At 39.0% G+C, this 21,481-nt stretch overlaps 1 protein-coding gene across 2 annotated transcripts; it reads left to right on the top strand.

The window, feature by feature from the left end:
- The first annotated feature begins 204 nt into the window (after positions 1 to 204).
- Positions 205 to 21,089, top strand: ube2g2 (ubiquitin-conjugating enzyme E2G 2). 2 transcript variants are annotated; one of them, XR_013818324.1, is made up of 7 exons: positions 213 to 317; positions 708 to 743; positions 898 to 943; positions 12,443 to 12,561; positions 17,902 to 18,042; positions 20,166 to 20,359; positions 20,910 to 21,088. XR_013818324.1 is itself a non-coding variant. In XM_079841097.1 (6 exons), exons 1-6 carry the CDS (start codon positions 275 to 277, stop codon positions 20,276 to 20,278), a joined length of 498 nt encoding a protein of 165 aa, XP_079697223.1. In that variant the 5' UTR covers positions 205 to 274; the 3' UTR covers positions 20,279 to 21,089. The 2 variants fall into 2 exon arrangements, 1 of the variants encoding a protein (XP_079697223.1); XM_079841097.1 differs by having other exon boundaries at positions 205 to 317; positions 20,166 to 21,089.
- The last annotated feature ends 392 nt before the right edge of the window (positions 21,090 to 21,481 follow it).

Raw genomic sequence — 21,481 nt, 5'->3', positions numbered from 1 at the left:
CTATTGGGTTCATCAACATTTACAGCAAGTAATTAAGAAAGTTTTGGGGTGTTCCTTTTTCCTTTTTAAGGAAATAAAAAAAAATTTGACCCGTTATTTCAGTGGAGAGATGACGTTTAGGGCCGCTTGACGTCATGCGGAAGTGAAGGTCGAGTGGAAAATCTTCCACATGCGAAATTCTTTGCTCGCTTTTGTCCCGGAAGAACAAGACTTTTCATCGTGTCAGTTGTCGTCATCCTTCGTGCCAAAACAACTTTCTAGACCAGGCTGTAAAATGGCTGGTACAGCTTTAAAAAGACTAATGGCCGAATACAAACGTAAGTCACTTAATGCCAATTATATTTCAAATGTAGTGCAGTGCTAGTGATTGTGAAATGTGGATTTTTACGATGTTTTGATTGCAACAGTTTGGCAGCTGTTGTTGTCCCCTCAAAAAGACACAGATACTTCCAGAACTTCGCTAACTTATGCTGACAGTATGAATTATTAACACGATTTAAGGCAACAGAAATCAACAGCAGTCGCACTGAATAAAAAGAAACAGACTCGAAACTCATTTCTCTTAATTTCTGTAATCTATAGTGCTGTGCTGTCACTGAAGTAAACTGTGTGATGATGATTTCTTATTAAGTTATATATATTTATTTACTGTTCAGCATATTTAAATGCATACAGATAATTGTTCTCAACTCTTTTCTTTCTTCCAGAACTTACTCTCAACCCTCCAGAGGGGATTGTGGCAGGTAAAAAATAGGGCAGTTTCTGAACTGCTCCATTGACCTGTTTTTTTGTTTTTTACTATAGCGTACTTAGAATCTTATAATATAACTTAAATAATCTATTGATTTATCTATATTATAAGATAAGTGATTAATGACACTTATTTCATCGCTACAGGTCCTGTAAATGAGGAGAATTTCTTCGAATGGGAGGCTCTGATTATGTAAGTATTATTTTGTTTAGTGTTTAGTTTTTTTTTTGTTTAGTTTTTTTTGTGGTTATTTTGCTCAGTGTGGGTGAGAAAATGTTTCTTGAAATTTTAGTGACTGTTTCAGTTCTGACTAAACTCTGTCATGTCTAGTGTGACCCAGCAGAGAGGGCCAATACGCCATACCTTAATCTCACTTGTTCAATACAACACAACTTTTATTATTCTTAATAAGCTGATGTGAATGATATGAACATCGACAGCCAGTCAGAATCCTTCCTGAGCTCAAGCATTTAAAGTCCCCATGAAATCATTTTAGTATGAATATGTTAGTCTTACTGTTGTCTATAAGCTGGTGTGCTCCAAATTCACATTTAGAAGATATAAGCATTCAAAACGTACAGTTTCTCTCTTCCGCCAATATGGATCAACGATTTTGCACTTCAGCTTCTCATCAGATTATCCATCCAATCAAATGCTCTCTAGAATCTGAAGCGTCCCGCCCCCCTACTCTATAAATAGATGCTGAAGCTGCAGCTGAAATCGGTTATTTGTTCACACAATTAGTATTAGCACTATATAGGGGATAGGGCACGATTCATACAGTGTAAATATGCTCTCTATTGGGTCAAATTAAGTCTGGTTTCGCATTAGCGTGCACACAGTCTGCTCTGGTCAAGAGTGGATCATACACATGAGTCTCCGCAGACCACAAAACAAATCGGACTCTGACCTATTTGAAAATCCTTCACAGAATGCGATATTTCTCTGTTTTCAGCAATACTCCCGCTCTGTCAGATTTTCTTACAAACTTTTCCTGCATATACCTCGCTCTCGCTTGACATTTAAGGGGGATCGGGCTTTTTCTGTAGCCGGACTAAGATTTAGGAATAGCATACCATTAGATCTGCGCCTTCCCTTCTTTTTTTTTTTTTTAAATCCTGCTTGAAGACTTATCTGTATTCCTTGGCTTTTGAATGAAATGCATCTTTGTGTGTTTTATTGTGTTTGAATGTTTTTTTTTGTGTGGATTTTTCTGTTTGTAGATTTACAGCACTTTGGCAAACACTAGGTGTTTCTAAATGTGATAAATAAATAAACTGATCGTGACCTATATTTTAAGGCAAATATGGAGGGGAAACGGTTAGATTGACTCTGCATTAGAAACAGCACTGACGAGTAGATGATATAACATGCACCAACATAAATTACATTTCAAACTACACATCCTCAGTGTGATTAAGTTCACTGTTTTGCATTAGTAACAGTTTAAAGGTGCAATATCTAGGATTTTTGCAGTAAAATATCCAAAAACCTCTAGGCCAGTGTAATATATTTTGTTCTTAGTACTTACAATATCCCAAATAATTCCAACTATTTGTAAATCGTGAGAAAATTGCGATCTTTAACCAAAGAACCGGGATGTGTGAGGGAGTCGCCTGTCAATGCCGTCATATTTGCATTTCCCTCGGTTTACGCTTTTACTGCCATAGAAACCATGGCAACAGACGTGGACAACTGCGTAATGTCTAGCGGCACGCTGATGTAGTTTCGCTCAAACATTATGGACCATGGCAAGCAGACTTTGGAACTAAATGAGAAATCAAAAGAGGACAAGTACTGTACCTACGTGCCATTTTCGAGATGGCGAGAGCTTCGCAACAAACTTCGACTTGACAGAGATGCCGTTCTTGCATGTGCTTTATTAGACAGGTGAGCAAATGTACATAAAATAAATCAATGTTATATAGCTCAACACGATGAAATTTTAGAATATCATCAGTATAATGGTGATATTGCTTACTGCTAGTCTCATACAGCCAACAAACTAACAGACAGAATAACGTTATAACTTTCAACACACTCAAATGCAGTCTATATGGTGTAGACCAAGTGAAACAGCATTGTGTTTCCTTACAATTTTATTTAGTCAAATAAACTGACCTGTATGAAAAGTACTTCAGCAAATGTCCGCATTTCTTTATATCCCCCGGGACTCGCGCATGCAGCGCTGATATCTGTCTCTTATTAGTAATCGCGCCCTGCTTCATTCCACAGTCATGTTAAAGGGGTCATGAACTGGCTTTTAAAAAAAAATTATTATACTGTTGTCTGAGGTCAACTTATGACGTAAGTAATAGGCTATTTTCTATCCTGATTTTGAGCCTCTCTCATGGAATGCTCAATTTTTATGGGCGTGCCGCACTGAAGACTTGGAAGTAAACGCCCACTGCTATGATTGGATAAGCTTTGCATATTATAATGAGTGATTGGCTCCCCCGTGAGTACACATGAGGGATTGTTTTGAAAGTGTGTGGGGAAACGGCAACCGGAATGATGATTCGTCCCACAGGGCTCGCAATATGCCTTTATTAAACAAACACAATGATTTCTCTCTCATCCACCCGCAATTAATTGGAATGTTATTTTTTATTACTTGGCCCGCCCGATCGGTGGATATAACCGCGAACCGTGCAGCACGCACGCACACACAGGCCTCACTGCAGAGTCAGACAAATCAAAGCATGATCAAAACTTCCGCTATTGTATTTTTCCTTCAAATATCGAGTGAACAACGCACTTGGTAGCCCGTCTGGAAAACACATAGCCCCGGGACGTTGGGCTTTGCGAGCCCTGGCCCATAAATGTGACAGCGTGCTAAGTTATGTTCAGTTAGACACGTACACATAATCAATAGATATCAAACGATCTGTAACAATGCAATACTATCACATATAAAAAAAACCTTTTTTACTACTCAATAATGAATGAGTAATCTCATCCTGTCTGCAAATCCAGTCTCTTGTTTACAAATGAATCCATAGTGAAGGAACAAGGAACACGCAATATCTTACCCACGTGAGCTGGATATTCATAAAAAATAAAGTTCATCTATGCATTCATAGTATTAGAATCCGAATGAAGCTTATGCAGCATGTCTATTGCTTGGAAGTTCGATCCGGTTTACCTCCACGAGTCGGTGGGCGGGGCTACAGAATCAGGCTTTGTTCTTCTTCTGTTGAGGGGTGTTTCACTACACTGACTCTGACGTCACAGCCTGGTACATTCTGAGATCCTTCGTTTGCTGGGTCTGGTGTCAATAAAAGCTTTTCTTTGACTAACAAGGAAGTTTTCAGCATCTGAAACTTACAGGATATTCTCATATTACCTTGACCTTTTATACATCAAAAGCTCAAGGGAAAGTTGATTTATCAATTCATGACCCCTTTAAAAAACATGAATGCATTCACTCATTCATTAACCTTAATAGATCCATCGGTATGACGACAAGTTCCATGATTCCACGCTCATTCACTGCGTCATCAATCTGTCTTTGTTATTGTTTTAAAGAGTTTAGCTACCCCTAGCGGCGAACAAATACATATTGTAGCTTTAATATTAGATCTAAAAGGGGAATCTATTAGACTGTGGCTGCCAAATGCGGCTTTGCCGAGCTCAATGGCTCTGGCCGAGCTGTGTTATAAACGAAACACTATTGGCTATTTAAAAAAAAGGGGAGGAACTGTCCGATATGTCCCACACTGTCTTCTTGTTTCAGTGGAAATTACATCCTGTGCGCTTCAAGGCACTTCATTGGGCCTTTAAAGCAGCAGACGACATAATGAACTGGCAAAAACGTCCCATTATTCAGAAAAGTAATAGCACACCTGTCCTCAGCAGCTGAAAAATTGAGATGCTGTTTATGTCTGTTCGTAGAATAAGCATGAGAAAATTTACTCGCAGAATCATAACATGGAAAAATATTACATTTATAGAAATAAACTCAATCAGAACAAGTGGTTTCAGAGATTCTGGAGTTTTCTCTTTGTGTTTTTAATCTGTTTTCATCATGTGTTCAAGAGAAAGAAATCGTCACTTCCTAGGAAACTGCCGCAAGATATCTGTAAGAAAAATTAAAGTTGGTGCAATCAGGGAAGCCACTGTGGCTCTTACTGTGCGCAGACGAAACGCAATAAATGCCACCATGAGGCCTGTTGCATGAAGCTAGCTGAACAAACTCTGAGTTTCAGAGTTAACAAATAGAGAGAAATCCAACCTGGTTTAGATCAAGTTCAACGGTCTCTCAAAGCTTGGTATATCTCTGTCAACTCAGGTTTAATCCAGAGTTTGCTATTAACTCTGAAGTGCATGCACCTGAAAGTGTGACACGTGTGGCAAACAGCCAATCACAGTCAGGGTTGCCATATTGGGCGGTTTCCCGCCCAATTGGGCGGTTTCCCGCCCAATTGGGCGGTTTCGCAATCTATTTTGCGGGCAAAAATGGGTTTGGGCGGGTGGATAAAAATTGGGCTGGTTTTGGATCAGTTCGGCGGGTTTTTTGTAGCCGAGATACCGGCACTTCAGATCCTTCTTCCTGCGACCCTCTGTTAAGCAGGCAGCAGTCTCACACACACACACACACACACACACACACACACACACACACATACATACACTAACTACAGCTCTGGGCTGGCTGACGTGCCCTGGCGTAAACTCACAACAGACACTCCCTCCCACTACCTTCAGCTCATATCGGTTCGTGGAATAAAGGCTATAGCTTTATGATATTAGGCCTAACTGTTCAAAATCACAGGTGTTAAACTCAAGTTTGCTATTATATTTAGCGTATGAAAATATTTTTTTGTGTAGAGATGGCCATGCTCCAGCGTTCTGCTTCTGCAAAGAGCGCACTGACACGTTCTATAAATAATATGTTCAACGATTTTCATGTAATGTTATTCATGAATATGCATGTTTTATGTGGCTATTTGAAATAATTTAAATGTTAAAGTGGGTTATTTTGTATGTCCATATATCCACTCAATGTTTTCATGTTCGGCTGCTTTTGTTCCAAGCGACTTTTATTGACCATAAACAGACTCCTTGATCGCCTAAGTTGATCGCATTATTCGTAACATAAGCTTATAGTTTAATAGTATAATGGTCAGACTGAGGACGCTATTGCGTCCATTCCGTTTTCCTTTTTTAAACCAGAAATAAAATATGGAAACGCGGTTTCTTCATTTTTTTTTATTTTAACACTGATTAAAAGAATTAGCAGATACAAGGTAATTTTCCTAATACCTTATTATTATTTTATTAAAAATAATATAAGTCATTTATAACTTCTTTTTTTTTTTTTTATGTGTAAATATGCTCAATTTATTTTCTAGCGTTTTTGCGTCAATAAGCCTACACAGATTCTAAAAGTGCCCACAGCGGTGCCTTTTCTTCTGGAATCAATAGAATGACTACAGACAGCATAGAAGGTCCGTGTACTTTTTTGTTCATTCATTATTCTATGTCGGAATGAAAGATGAAATTTAAAAAAGGGTGCAGCTTGTTTTTTTGTTTAAAAGAAAAAAAGCAGAAATGGCTGTATTTTGTTTTCCAAATGTATTGTTGTCATCGTTTGACAACAACCGATCGTTTTTTAATTTGTAATCATTATTTGTAAGTTTGTGTTTCATTTGACTGATCCTATCTTTACCTGGAAATAATTTTACAAAAGAACATTTGTAAATTGACATTTTTTATATGAATCTGTTTGTTTTTAGTGTATAAAAATGCAAAACGTAATTTAAAAAAATCCAAAAATAAGTTTTTATTTTGTGTGCATGGAATTTGTGTATAGCCTACGTATTGATTTAAATTTTGTTATTCAACATAGTATTTAAAAATACAACAAACATTCCGTTTTTGTTTTTTGTTTCCATGGTTAAAACGAAAAATGGCCGCAAAAGTACACGGACCATTGCGTTCATTTCATTGAATGTTGTTTCTGAAATCGGATAGGCAAGTCGATAAATGGGTCATTTTAGAGCTTGTTAATGATTTCAATGTATTTAAACGAGAAACAAGCCAAAAAAAATTGGGCAGGTTTTGGACGGTTTTTGGCGAAGTTTTGGGCTGGAAAACCCTGCTGGCATCTGGCAACCCTGATCACAGTGTCCGTTTTAGGGCTGCAACGACTACGAAAATACGTCGACGTGCGTGAAATGCGTCGGCGGCACATTATTTACGTTCTAGAATGGAACAGAAGATCTAGAATAATGGCAGCTTCTGCTCCCGGGGATAGTGAAAATTATCATATAAAGCCAGACCGCGACATTCAAAAGTGTGGGAGTACTTTAAACAGAAGCCGAATAAAACTGTGCTTTGTTTGCTCTGTAATGCCGGTTTCACACTGCGCACGGTGGCAGAGCAGGAGCTGTGCGCGTGGAGAGCGGGAGCTTTCACACTGCCAGTCAGTGTTGCCAAGTCCCGTTTTTTTCCGCGGAATTGGGCTACTTCTACACTGTTGCCGCGGGCTGTGTCTCATGTCCGCGGGTTGAAGCGATCCCAACTATGTGATATTTAGCCCCGGGAATGAGAATTTTAGCAGGCAGCCCTGCAAAAAACACACATATTTAACCCCCCGAACGAGATGTTTACCGTAGAACCTCCCCGAAACGCGATTGGGCTTGTTTTGGGCTAGTTTTGAGTAACGAATGGGTGGGTTTTGATGTGAAAACCTGGCAACCCTGCTGCCAGTGTTCTCTCCATGGTTCTCTCGCGCAACAGACGGTCACATTTTCCGGGGTTCTTCTCCGACCCCAGAATGTCTCAAAAATTCAAATTCAAAAAAGGGTGTTCTATTCGATTATAGACTGTCGATAGGTATAACATAAAATATAAGTTGTTTATTTGCAGGTAAGAGTGGTTATTTTTCCATGATCCTATTTTTTTGAGAATTTTCGGATATTGCATTAAATAAAAACGCTAGATGGAAACACCAAGATGCACATCAATTCTAAAAATGCACATAAAAACGCAAGCACGCAATTTAGGCGGATACATTTTTTTATCTGATAAGACGACGTATACATAAACTACAATGGAAACACATTTACCAAATTAATCCCTTGATGCCTGAGGATGTGATTGGTTAACTGGACTAACCAGTGGACCAATCGCATTGCACAGCATCTCAAATGTTGGTTTGACCATTCTGAAATGCCTGAGCCAAAGTCTGTCATCAAAATGGTTGGGTATAATGACTTGAGACCTCCCAGAACTGGCTCACATGATTGCGTTCCCAAACACCAGTGGCCTGTTGCACAAAGCTGGTTTTAGTTGCTACCCAGGTAAGTTTGAGATTAGTTTAAGCAAATTCTGTTTTTTCGGGCTCAAGAAGCGGGATTGGTTTTAACAGTGTTCATCACCATACAGGGAGTGCAGAATTATTAGGCACATTGATTTTCTGATCATATTTTTTTTCCAGGCACATTTGACCAATTCCAAACCACAGTAATCCTAATAACTACTATTGATTTAGTATTTAATAATGTATAAGTGATATATAATTGTTCATGAAGGCTGGAAATGAAAATCACCTTATATTCAGGTGTGCAGAATTATTAGGCATGTTTTCTTTTACAGATAAATTGAGCCAAAAAAGAGATTTAACTCAGACTGAAAAGTCAAAAAGTATTAAATGCCCATGAGAAGGATGCAATACTAATGCAATACTAGACATTGCAGTTAAGGCATGACCATTGGACAGTGAAATGCCCGTTGGGTCAGCAGGATCTGACAAAAACAGGTGGTGAAGAAAAGACACCTGTTAACTGCAAAAGAATTAAGAATTAAGGTGAAGAATTAAGGGTGAAACCATCAGGAACCCTTTAGTCTCCAGCGCCACCATTTTCCAGAGCTGCAACCTACCTGGAGTCTCCAGAAGTGCGAGGTGTCAGGATCTCAGAGACTTCAGTTAGGTAAAGAATCCTAAAAGTGTTGTAAAATACATGAAGAAGGTTTTTTTATAGGCTTTATGGACAGATAGGTTGAGAGTGACTCTTGAAGGACCAGCACCACATCCTCTAGCTCCACTGTTTGAAGAATTCATCTTCCAGAATCTGGCAGTATGTTTTGGGAGTTCATTTTAGTCCATTCTGAAGTCCGTTTTGCAGAGATGGACTAAAAATGAACTCCCAAAACGTACTGCCAGATTCTGGAAGATGAATTCTTCAAACAGTGGTACTAGAGGATGTGATGCTGGTCCTTCAAGAGTCACTCTCAACCTATCTGTCCATAAAGCCTATAAAAAAACCTTCTTAATGTATTTTACAACACTTTTAGGATTCTTTACCTAACTGAAGTCTCTGAGATCCTGACACCTTGCACTTCTGGAGACTCCAGGTAGGTTGCAGCTCTGGAAAATGGTGGCGCTGGAGACTAAAGGGTTCCTGATGGTTTCACCCTTAATTGTTCACCTTAATTCTTAATTCTTTTGCAGTTAACAGGTGTCTTTTCTTCACCACCTGTTTTTGTCAGATCCTGCTGACCCAATGGGCATTTCACTGTCCAATGGTCATGCCTTAACTGCAATGTCTAGTATTGCATTAGTATTGCATCCTTCTCATGGGCATTTAATACTTTTTGACTTTTCAGTCTGAGTTAAATCTCTTTTTTGGCTCAATTTATCTGTAAAAGAAAACATGCCTAATAATTCTGCACACCTGAATATAAGGTGATTTTCATTTCCAGCCTTCATGAACAATTATATATCACTTATACATTATTAAATACTAAATCAATAGTAGTTATTAGGATTACTGTGGTTTGGAATTGGTCAAATGTGCCTGGAAAAAAAATATGATCAGAAAATCAACGTGCCTAATAATTCTGCACTCCCTGTATGGTGATGAACACTGTTAAAACCAATCCCGCTTCTTGAGCCCGAAAAAACAGAATTTGCTTAAACTAATCTCAAACTTACCTGGGTAGCAACTAAAACCAGCTTTGTGCAACAGGCCACTGGTGTTTGGGAACGCAATCATGTGAGCCAGTTCTGGGAGGTCTCAAGTCATTATACCCAACCATTTTGATGACAGACTTTGGCTCAGGCATTTCAGAATGGTCAAACCAACATTTGAGATGCTGTGCAATGCGATTGGTCCACTGGTTAGTCCAGTTAACCAATCACATCCTCAGGCATCAAGGGATTAATTTGGTAAATGTGTTTCCATTGTAGTTTATGTATACGTCGTCTTATCAGATAAAAAAATGTATCCGCCTAAATTGCGTGCTTGCGTTTTTATGTGCATTTTTAGAATTGATGTGCATCTTGGTGTTTCCATCTAGCGTTTTTATTTAATGCAATATCCGAAAATTCTCAAAAAAATAGGATCATGGAAAAATAACCACTCTTACCTGCAAATAAACAACTTATATTTTATGTTATACCTATCGACAGTCTATAATCGAATAGAACACCCTTTTTTGAATTTGAATTTTTGACATTTTACAAGATTTAGGGCGATTTTTATTTTTATTTAATTTTTTTAATTAATTTTTTTCACACCTACCTTGTTTGGTCCGGATTTTCTGACTTTTCAGTTTGGTCCGAATCAAAATTACAGGTGTGAAACCTCCCCCGTACCACGGTCCGGACCAAACAGACGAAATTTGGTCCGACGAAAAGACGTAGTCTCGGTCCGGATCAAACTGAACAAAGGTTCTGTTCGTTTCTAGTGTGAAAGCATTTTCTGTATGGTTCGGACTTTCAGACCATTTACAGGAAGTTCCTGTTTATGTTTAAATATTATAATGTTATTTTTAAATTCAATCTAGGCTACATTGATTATGAAAAGTGAAAAGATGCGCAATATGTCAGAAGACAGAAGGTCCGAAATGATTTTGAAAGAAATTTTGTATGATTTTGCTTAGAAAGCCTTTCTTTAATGTGAATTTTGTTTCGTATAAATTGTATCTTAATTTTAATCAATGTTTAATCAGATAATTGACTGGATTTAATAAATAAGAAGCAAATGGTCAATAGCAGACAATAATCGCGGGAGCGATCACATGCTTTGCACATGAACTGGAGCGCGTCTCAAATAAACCAGGCTACTTGTCTCACAAAAATTAGAAATATGTGTATATTAAGCTTAAAATGTCCACTTTTAAACGTAACGAAAAGAAAATAGTCAAATAATGCGCACTGTTCGATAGTGGCAACGATATGTGTCCGTCCATTCATTCATTCTTGTCAAAGACGCTGGCGTCAGACGCACGTCCGTTTACAAACCAATCAATGTCCAGATGCAGCCCACATAGATGATGATGACAGGACACAAGTGTGTCATGTAAAGTTCTTTAGTGCGCTCGCATAATTGCAATATGAAACCAAACCAAAACTAACCGAATGTATAAAATGTATCAAAACATGAACTACGGTTCGGACCTTTCAGGTGTGAAAACGCCATTAAACTCCCTTTGTGCAAATCAAATAGATATAAAAATTCCTTCACACCTGCTGCAATCATGTTTTTAAATTATCTATTTTAAATATGTGTTATTTAATGTGTATTGTGTTTCCGTACGTACATGTATGTATACTGCTGTCTGCTCAAAGAATTGCCTTTACGGACAATAAAGTTAACTCAATTATGTCAATTTCTGTGACGTTTTCCCCCCGAGCCACTATGCAGTCAAAGCATGCACCGCTGCGTATTCACTAGCATTTAGACACTAAATGGGAACATTAAGTGATGATAACTGATTTGGATTTTGGATAAGACCAAACAATGTGTCCTCCGGTAAACCAAACTGGTGGTTAGATCAGTGGTTTTGACCGATAAGGTTTTTAAGTGAAACGAAGTGCCAAGCAAAATAAGGAACCGTGTCCCTAGCAACTCCCCGACAGCTGTTCCACAGATACGGAACTGCGTTCGTTTGATGCGCTCCTCATCATGATTACCGATCAATATCTGCCCATAGAAACAGTATTTGATAGACAGCAGGATATGGTAAGTAAACAAAGAGATTTGCATGTTAAATGGGCCTTTGAGAATGATTCCATGAAGTTCTGCCAATGCTGTCAGGAGTGGTGGATGAATTTGTGATTTATGGTGCTGTGTGATTTCATGATTGTGCTTTTTATGATTGTTTGTGAAGATAAAGTGTGCAGCTTTTTCAATTGTTTTATTTTTGATGTTTATGTATGAATTTTATGCTGGAGATGGTAAATGTTTTCACTTAAGGGATTCTCACAAACAACCATTTGGAATATTGTTTGTCCTCAACCCAAAAATGTATTTAGACACATACTGTGTATATAAGTCATGTGCGTATTTTTTTTTCCGGAGAGACTTCCTCTGCGCACTCTTTAGATTCATCTAATTCCTGATGCTTTTATTATATTCTGAAAAATGAATTGTGGAGGGAACCACTCTGAAAAGATGCCTGTGTAAATGTGCTTTAAAAATCGTAATAAAACGACTGTATGCGAAGGATTTGTGGGCAATACAGTAATAGCTTATCCAGACATCCAGACATTATAGCTTCTGCTTAGGGGGGTCGAGGGGTTACAACTGGAATGCTTCATTTCATTGTTTCTTTATTAGCTCTGTTGCACCACAGCGCTTTAGACCAATGCATTAAATGTTAAAAATGAATAAATGGCAGTCCTGTTAGTCTGGATATTTTTCAGCGTTTAAAAAATCTTTTCTTGTTTTCTTATTTCAGGGGACCAGAGGACACGTGTTTTGAGGGTGGTGTGTTCCCTGCCATCCTTAGTTTCCCCTCAGACTACCCCCTCAGCCCCCCCAAGATGAGGTTCACCTGTGACATGTTTCATCCAAACAGTGAGTGGACTTTATTCTGGACTACACATTCATCATTCAGACATTTTACGAGGGGTTTGGTGACTCAAAAATGCATGGATGTTAGATTGCTTCAGTGTAATTACGTTTTATGTTACAGTTATTTATTACAACATTTTAGTATTATTATATACTGTAATCAATATTCACAATACAGTGTTTTCATTAGCCTTGATTTAAATCTGGAGCATGTTTCACTTCTAACATACACTGATCAGGAATAACATTATGACCACTTGCAAGGTAACGTTTGAGCATGAAGGCACCTCACAAACTAATTTCGGACAGACTTCCTAGGCAGTGTAACCGTTTAATGATCTACAGCAAAATAGAGAGAGGTGGGAAATATTTGTTTAGTTCTTTGGTGAGAACTAAACAAATATTTAATTCTGGGATGCACCGAATCCAGATTTTTGGGGTTCGGCCGAATACCGAATCCACTGGTTAAGATTCGGCCAAATCCGAAACTGAATACCGAATCCTTCTCCCATCCTCAGTCCATTAGCACAGTAACACATTAATGAAGTAAACAACATCCACAACAGTGCAGGGATGCTATTGACCATTTAACCGTTAACCTAAAGTAAGAACTTTGACCGATTAATACAACCAGTTAAATGGTTTAAATGTTTTTAACGCTTTTTTGTTTTTGTTTTTTAATGGATGGTTAAGAAAAATATGCTGTAAAGTGTTATTTGTTCACTCACGGAGCGCATCGACATGTGCAACCACAAACCAGATATATCTCGCAAAAGGAAGCAATGGAAAAGCTTACTGTGTGGGACCATTTCGACAGAAAAATACAGCAGTAGTACAAGCTCCTGACTGGTGGAAAGCAAATGAAAGGTGCTTCCCGAGGCTGGCCACTCTAGCAAGGTGTTATCTCTGTATTCCCGGGACATCAGTGCCATCTGAAGCCTTGTTTGAGGCTTTTTGTAGTGTGGTTTTGGTCAAGTTTACTAAAGTAAACATTGTCGCGTATGTTCTTCTCGTTTCCTGATAGTTTATAGAAAAATTACCCCGAGTCGTCCTCTGTCGTTTCAAAGAACAACACAACGGAGAGGGCAGGAGGCTCGCGCGCCTGGATTCGGTTCATCCCTAATTTAATTACTACATTAGTAATTTCTCGCCAGAAATGACATCAGAAGTGGAAAATGTTTACACACGAACTGACAAGCAAACGTAACTTTCAGACACCATCTTTTTTTCCCCAGCTCAACTGTCACAGAATGTAAAAGCACAGGATTGTGGGATATTAAAGGATGCATAAATGCTGCCTTCGAAAATCGATATCTCAGGAGAGAGGAAGTGAAGCTAACATTAGATTCGGATGTGCCTTGATGCCTTCCTTCCTTGACATGTGTCCTCTGAAGGCAGTATTTTGCAGGTTTCGGACGCAGCCTTTGTCCTCTAAGTTGATGTGTTAGAAGCAGGAAAAATGGGCAAGCGTAAGGATTTGAGCGAGTTTGACAAAGGCCAAATTGTGATGGCTAGACGACTGGGTTAGAGCATCTCCAAAACTGCAGCTCTTGTGGGGTGTTCCCGGTCTGCAGTGGTCAGTATCTATCAAAAGTGGTCCAAGGAAGGATCAGTGGTGAACCAGCGACAGGGTCATGGCAGACCAGCCAAGGCTCATTGATGCTCTTGGGGAGTGAAGTAGGGCTGCTCGATTATGGAAAAAATCATAATCACGATTATTTTGGTCAATATTGAAATCACGATTATGTAACACGATTATTTCACATGACTTTGGGAATGTGTTGTATTTATTAAAAATACACCTTTCAACAATTCAATTGAAATTGTAACATTTGTTGTACTTTTTTAACTATTAAAATAAATAATATAACATATTCAAATCAAAGTATAAAAGCATTCACGTAAAAATGATAATCACAAATAAATAAGATCAACAATATGGTTCGGCTAGATATGCTTTTCAGGTACGTCTAACATTAGTTTTCAGGTACAGAAATGTCTCAAATGTAAAATAACATTGCATATTTGAGTGCATAAATTAAAGATGAATCCTATTAAACTTACAAAAGCTATTCAATCCGGATCGGATATGCGTCGTCTTTATCGACTGTATAAAGTTCACTTAAGGCATATACAGACTATGTCTGCTAGGATACTCATCAAGATGGACATGTTGACATACGTTTTGTGTGAGTTTGTCCGTTCAAGAGCAAGACTTGAAAGAGAACTCAATATTTGCGCGCTGAGAGACGTGTGCGCGCTCTCGGATGAGCGCACAGAGACACATTTCCTCACAGCGCGCGCGGCTTCTCATTCGCGTCTTCTGGCACTAAACCCGGGTGATGACGGTGAAAACGACTGGTCATATTCAAACATACGGCAGCACTCGCATACATTGAACAAAGTTTTCAAAGAGAGAATTATTTGAGAAATATAAGGGGAAAAAAGGACGTTTACACGGCACCCCTGCTCTCGTCAGTTTTTGTTTCTTTATTAGATTGTCATAGGTCACTCTGTTTAATTTTCAAGTGGTTAAACAAATTCGTGGTGGTCTGATTCCTCGAAGCCAAACTGTTCCCAGACAACGGAGTTGGTTTTGCCTTTTTTGCTCACCAAACGCTGCTGTAACTGCCCTCCTTCTGCCATCTTTACTCGCGCCGAGTTTTTAAATTCCAGCGGATGATATGCACACGAGACTCCCGATCTGAGAAAGTTTATGGCTTCGGGAGGGGCGGATGAGCGCGTGCGCGTTTCATTCAGAACGCAAGGCAAAATAATCGTTTTTTCTCGATTGTACTATTTTGGTGATCGTTGGGAGGCAAAATCGAAATCGAAATTCGATTAATTGCACAGCCCTAGAGTGAAGGCTGGCCCGTGTGGTCCGATCAAACAGACGAGCTACTGTAGCTCAAATTGCTCAAGAAGTTAATGCTGGTTCTGATAGAAAGGTGTCAGAATACACAGTGCATCGCAGTTTGTTGCGTCTGGGGCTGCATAGCCGCAGACCAGTCAGTGCCTATGCTGACCCCTGTCCACCGCCAAAAGCGGCAACAGTGGGCACGTGAGCATCAGAACTGGGCTATGGAGAAGTGGAAGAAGGGGGCCTGGTCTGATGAATCACGTTTTCTTTTACAACACGTGGATGGCCAGGTGTGTCTCTTACCCGGGGAACACATGAGGCAAGGCAAGGCAATTTATATGGCACATTTCATACACTATGGTAATTCAAAGTGCTTTACACAGAGAAGGGAATTAAAATAATCACAAAATATTATAAACAGAATTAAAAGAGTAAACGATATAGGCATAATATCTAAAAGCAGACTCCTTGCTTTGAGTGAACACTTGGTATGTCTAGCTAATGTGATCCTAATGATCTGAGTGATCTGTTAGGTTTATGTTCTATGAGTAAATCTGCATTGTATTGAGGTCTTAGACCATTAAGTGATTTATATACCAGTAATAATACTTTAAAATCTATCATAAATGTAACTGGAAGCCAGTGTAAAGACCAGAGGACTGGTGTGATATGGTCATATTACAATATTACAATAGTCCACCCTACTGGTGATGAAAGTATTGGCTGGAAACAAAGCATCTAATTCTTGCAATATTTGAGATGATGGTAAGTTTATTTAGTTATTGCTTTTACATGACTACTGAAACTCAGGTCTGACTCCAAAATCACACTAAGATTCCTGACTTGATTTTGAGTTGTTTGACCCCTAGCGTCAAGGTATGCATTCACCTTGTGAACTTCATCTTTGTGGCAGTGTGATGCTTTGGGCAATTTTCTGCTGGGAAACCTTGGGTCCTGCCATCCATTTGGATGTTACTTTGACACGTACCACCTACCTAAGCATTGTTGCAGACCATGTACACCCTTTCATGGAAACAGTATTTCCAGGTGGCTGTGGTCTCTGTCAGCAGGATAATGCGCCCCGCCACAAAGCAAAAATGGTTCAGGAATGGTTTGAGAAGCACAACAATGATTTTGAGGTGTTGACTTGTCCTCCGAATTCCCCAGATCTCAATCCAATCGAGCATCTGTGGAAATGAGTCCGATCCATGGAGGCCCCACCTCGCAACTTACAGGACTTAAAAGATCTGCTGCTAACATCTTGGTACCAGATACCACAGCATACCTTCAGGGGTCTAGTGGAGTAGTGGAGTACATGCCTCGACGGATCAGGGCTGTTTGGGCAACAAAAGGTGGACCAACACAATATTAGCAATGTATCAGGGTTTCCACAAAAATATTAAGCAGCACAACTGTTTTCAACATTGATAATAAGAATTGTAAGATTGTGATGATAAGAATGTTTCTTGAGCAGCAAATCAGCATATTAGAATGATTTCTGAAAGATCATGTGACACTGAAGACCGGAGTAATGATGCTGAATAAAAAAATAAAAATTCAAATAGAAAACATTTTACATTTTTTATAATTTCACAATTTTACTTTTTTTTTTTACTGTATTTTTAATCAAATAAATGCGGCAGTATATATGGATCAGTTATTTCATATATTTTATGTTTTTCATATGCATATACAAACAGTCAAAACTATCAGATTTTTATGATTTACAGTGTTGGGGAAGCCTCCAGGAGCAGGTTTGAGAAACACTTTTCTAATGCACTTACAGTCCGCAGACGTAAAGAGCGTAGACTGACCTACAGGATCTGAGGCCTAAAGTTTCTTTATGGTTAGGGCATTTCCTCTGGTCCTGCTGGTGGATGTGTGGACAGGGAAGTGGGCCCAGATAAAGGTCTTCCTGCAGGCCACAGATAGCAGCAGACCAGCCTGCAGTCCTCTGATGGTGCCGGGGCTCTGGAGGCGGTTATCAGAGCTGGACGGCTCAGATTCTGATCACTGTCCTCAGCTGTGGGGAGACAGAGGAGATAACATCAGCCAGGCTGTTGGGTGGCTGATACCGTGGAGTGCGGGGGTGGTTTCATTCAGGCCTGATCCAGGGTTAATAATCTCATCTTTACTTGTGCTAGACAATTTTAACAGATTAATCTATGTTCTTTTGATCATTTGAGGGCCCTGGCCTGACATCTGTTCGTAATTGCCATCTCAACTCTTTTTACAGCCTTTTTTCCAATTAATTGGGAGAATGGTTCATTCTGTGGTATGAAATGCAGTGAAATGAACCACAAAGTTACAGTCAGTTTGTTTCAACTGGAACATAAGAGTCACCGACAAAAATGCAGATATAATCAAGTCGAAAGTTTATTCAAATGTGTTTAGCCAACCGGCAATGAAGACCGTAAAGATGTCTAGAGGACAAATGGCAAGAGAAATCTCATAACATAACTTCATCACTTGGTTTTCTGCAGTCTATCCAGATGGACGTGTGTGTATCTCAATCCTGCACGCACCCGGTGATGATCCCATGGGCTATGAGAGCAGTGCTGAGAGGTGGAGTCCCGTGCAGAGCGTGGAGAAGATCCTGCTGTCTGTGGTCAGCATGCTTGCCGGTCAGTAACCATTCACTTAATGATGATGAATAAACTTTTTCAAAGTTGTGTCGTCTTGATTCTTCTTGCCTAAAAGTGGATCTTGAGAAATCAAGAATATATATTTGGGCTGTCAATAGAAAAAAAAAATTGAATCGCGATTAATTGCAGCTTTGTTGTGCAATTAATCGCACTCTTATCGTGAAATTAATCATACACCATTTATAACATTAAACACATTCATTTTGTCATAATTTTCTATATTCAAAGTAAACAATCAGATTGAACGGTGTTTTTTCTGCAAGCTTCAAGGATCATTGGAGACACCAAATATAAGGAGTCCATATACTTCTATTATATAATAAATTTATACACACCTGAGCACCCATGAAAAAAAACATTACATAAAGAAACTTTACAGAATTCAAAGTGTGTGTGTACAGAGCAACAACAACAAGATTGTTTACATTTTAGATGTCAAACTGCGATACAGGACAAAACGGAGACGCCAAAAAACTCCTAAATCAACTGCATAAACCTACGATTACTAATCACAACAACATACACATGACAAATCAAACACTATCCTTCCTGAGTGTGTGTGGAAACAACGTGAATGTACTTTGTGTCTGTACATGAATGCAGCATGCGATCAGTGATCGAGCGCGCGCACACGGTTTGTTGCATCAGACACTCACGGGCTTACTTGCGACTCCGGTACGTCACCAAAATTGCGCTCTTCAGAAGCAATCACAGAATACGACAGAGCTTGTGTTTTAAAGCAAAGCACACTGGAACGAACAATTCACTAAAAACGCCTTATCACAAACTGAAGCAGAATCGGGTTAAAGAGTTAGAATGCATATTTCCTCCTACCAGGGTTACAGGCGCTGTAGATGCTCAGTGTGATTGTGATAAACTCCCGACTTCGAAGATCATCTAACTGCGTGACGAAAATTACGTTAATGACGCAGCTTCACGTACTTCTGTAATTTATTTGCATAATTGCATACAATTATTTTAACACATTTACATTTATGCATTTGGCAGACGCTTTTATCCAAAGCGACTTACAGTGCCCTGATTACAGGGACAATCCCCCTGGAGCAACATGGAGTAAAGTGCCTTGCTCAAGGACACATTGGTGGTGACCACTGGGATCAAACCAGCAACCTTCTGCATATCAGTTCCATGGTTTAACCCACTGGACCACCATCTCACACGTTAAGGACTTATTTTTTAATATTAGTGCTGTCAACGTTAACGCATGCAATTAATTTAATCATAATTCTTTACCGGCCATTAAACTGAATTTGCAAAAATAGCCAGTTATGACAACATTTTAGATACTAGTAAAAATATACAATTCCGATACCACAGCTTAAAGGGGCTATATGCAACTTTTTCCCCAAAATAAACGTAACAATAACCTTTTTATTTTACCATTTATGACTCAAACATCTCCTGATGAGCATACTGACACCTTGTCCGCTCACAGTGGGTGCACCTATAAGCCTGTATCCTATTTTTCCTATTTTCTGGCGGGTCGTTTTTTTCCCGCGCTGTCTGCGGATGTGAAGTCACCACCGCTGCGAGAGCGAGCAGAAAATAAGAGCAGTTCTGTTTTTTGGCCACAGGTGTCAGTCGCGAGTTTAAATTTCAGAAAAAACGCATATAGCCCCTTTAAACTACTAAACTACTAGCCTAACTTATATACATTTCAAACATTAAAAGCAAGTAACAGTAGTTTTCAGGTAGAGGCACTGCATATTCTTCACTGTATAAATTAATACAAATTAATCAACATTTAAAGTTTCAAGTTATTCAGTCAAGAGCAGATTTTCTTATCCTTTTTTGTTTGATTAACATTTAAAACAGACAGCAACAGAAATATTTGGCTGCTGTCACTTTAAGACCTAATGCATGGATCCACTATACCTAGACTGTACACATGCGTTGTTTCAAGCCATAACAGACTGTGTTTACTAGGATACTGGAATGACAGTGCGTTAAGGTACACTCCTGTGATAATCCTCCATCTATGTAAATAATGGATTTTAAATGTTTTAATACCTTTTATAATTTACATCTCAACATTGCCTATCCTCAATTGATTGTAAATAATCATATATTTGCCCCTACAGAGCCCAATGATGAGAGCGGAGCAAACGTGGACGCCTCTAAGATGTGGCGTGAGGACAGAGAGCAGTTCAATCGACTAGCTAAGCAGATTGTGCGCAAATCTCTGTGTCTCTGACTCTCCTGTGTACAGACACACTCTCACACTCCAGGACAGTGAGGATTGAGATTTACGAGGATACAAACTCCCAGCGGAAGAGTGAGTGTTGTAGTGTGCTACCCCCCCCCCCCCTACCTCCACCAGTGTGAGCACTTTATTCCCATCCAGGCTTTCATACTCTCTTCCCAGTCTTCCCCTCTCCTGTGATTGGGTGGATGCGTGGACAAATGACTTTTGTTGAATAAGGCAAAATGTCATGCGTTCACCGGACAGTGTTTTAATAGAGAGTCAAGCATCAGTCACTGAAAGTTTTTTTTTTTACAGCCATTTTGGGCTGCCGGTTTGTCTATCATGCCTGTCACATGTCTATATAGATCCATGAGATAACCAGTGGAATGCAGCTTTGGTTTGATGACAGTATGCTGATGCATGCTTTAATGCCTCCTAATAAAATGCATTGCGAGGAAAATCATACGAGGCAGTGACTATCACATCCACTTATTTGCTGATCTTTTAGGAATGTGGAAAAAGATCATGTCTATTGATGGGGATTTAATACATGTTTTAATTACAAACATTTGATTACATTTAATATGAGAGAATTTTTTTTGTGTTAAATTTCACTCTTTGCATTTATTGACGTTTTTAGATTCTGCAGCAGGAAGCTGGAATTGTCCAGCCTTCAGCAGAAAGTCAGACCAAAATGATTGATTTACACCATCATCATTTCATTTTAAAAAATGTTTCATTTCTTTATTTGGTATGTTGCCTTTCATCTGTTCTCAAGGATTGTATAGCCAAATAAAATCAATAAGTGTTTGTGATTTATGAACGTCTTCTGTTATTTTATTAATGTGTACCAAAATTGTGTCCACACACTTCTGTGGTTGCTCCAGCGCAGATGGGGGAAAAAACAGCACAGAAGGAAAATTTGTCAAATATGTGGGGAAACATAATTCATACAAGGTCATGTAACAGTAGGATAGAGTGGGGCAAGCTTCTAATTCACTACCAGTTTGGTAAAAATGCTTTAATAATTTAGTTTCAAGCGAAACTCTTTATCTGCCATGTAGAAAATGTCCTTTTAACATGCAATTTTTCTTGTTGTCTCGTCTCTCAATCATAGGCAGCTGTATATGAAAGACTCCTTTAAAATACAATACCGTCATACAATTCATAGCTGAATTATTAGTAATTAATGTATCATTACTCCAGTCTTCA

The sequence above is a fragment of the Gobio gobio genome (assembly GCF_949357685.1).
Source record: "Gobio gobio genome assembly, chromosome: 17".
NCBI classification, from domain to species: Eukaryota; Metazoa; Chordata; class Actinopteri; order Cypriniformes; family Gobionidae; genus Gobio; species Gobio gobio.
The sequence above is the reverse complement of the archived record's forward strand: the minus strand, read 5'-3'. Positions and strand labels throughout refer to the sequence as shown.

What these genes read in the sequence shown, in the direction of transcription:
- ube2g2 (XM_079841097.1), top strand. Translation starts at nt 275, where the DNA reads ATGGCTGGTACAGCTTTAAAAAGACTAATGGCCGAATACAAAC. An exon ending in ACTAATGGCCGAATACAAAC is followed by an intron (nt 318 to 707) that starts GTAAGTCACTTA and finishes TCTTTCTTCCAG; the next exon opens with AACTTACTCTCAACCCTCCA. An exon ending in TCCAGAGGGGATTGTGGCAG is followed by an intron (nt 744 to 897) that starts GTAAAAAATAGG and finishes TCATCGCTACAG; the next exon opens with GTCCTGTAAATGAGGAGAAT.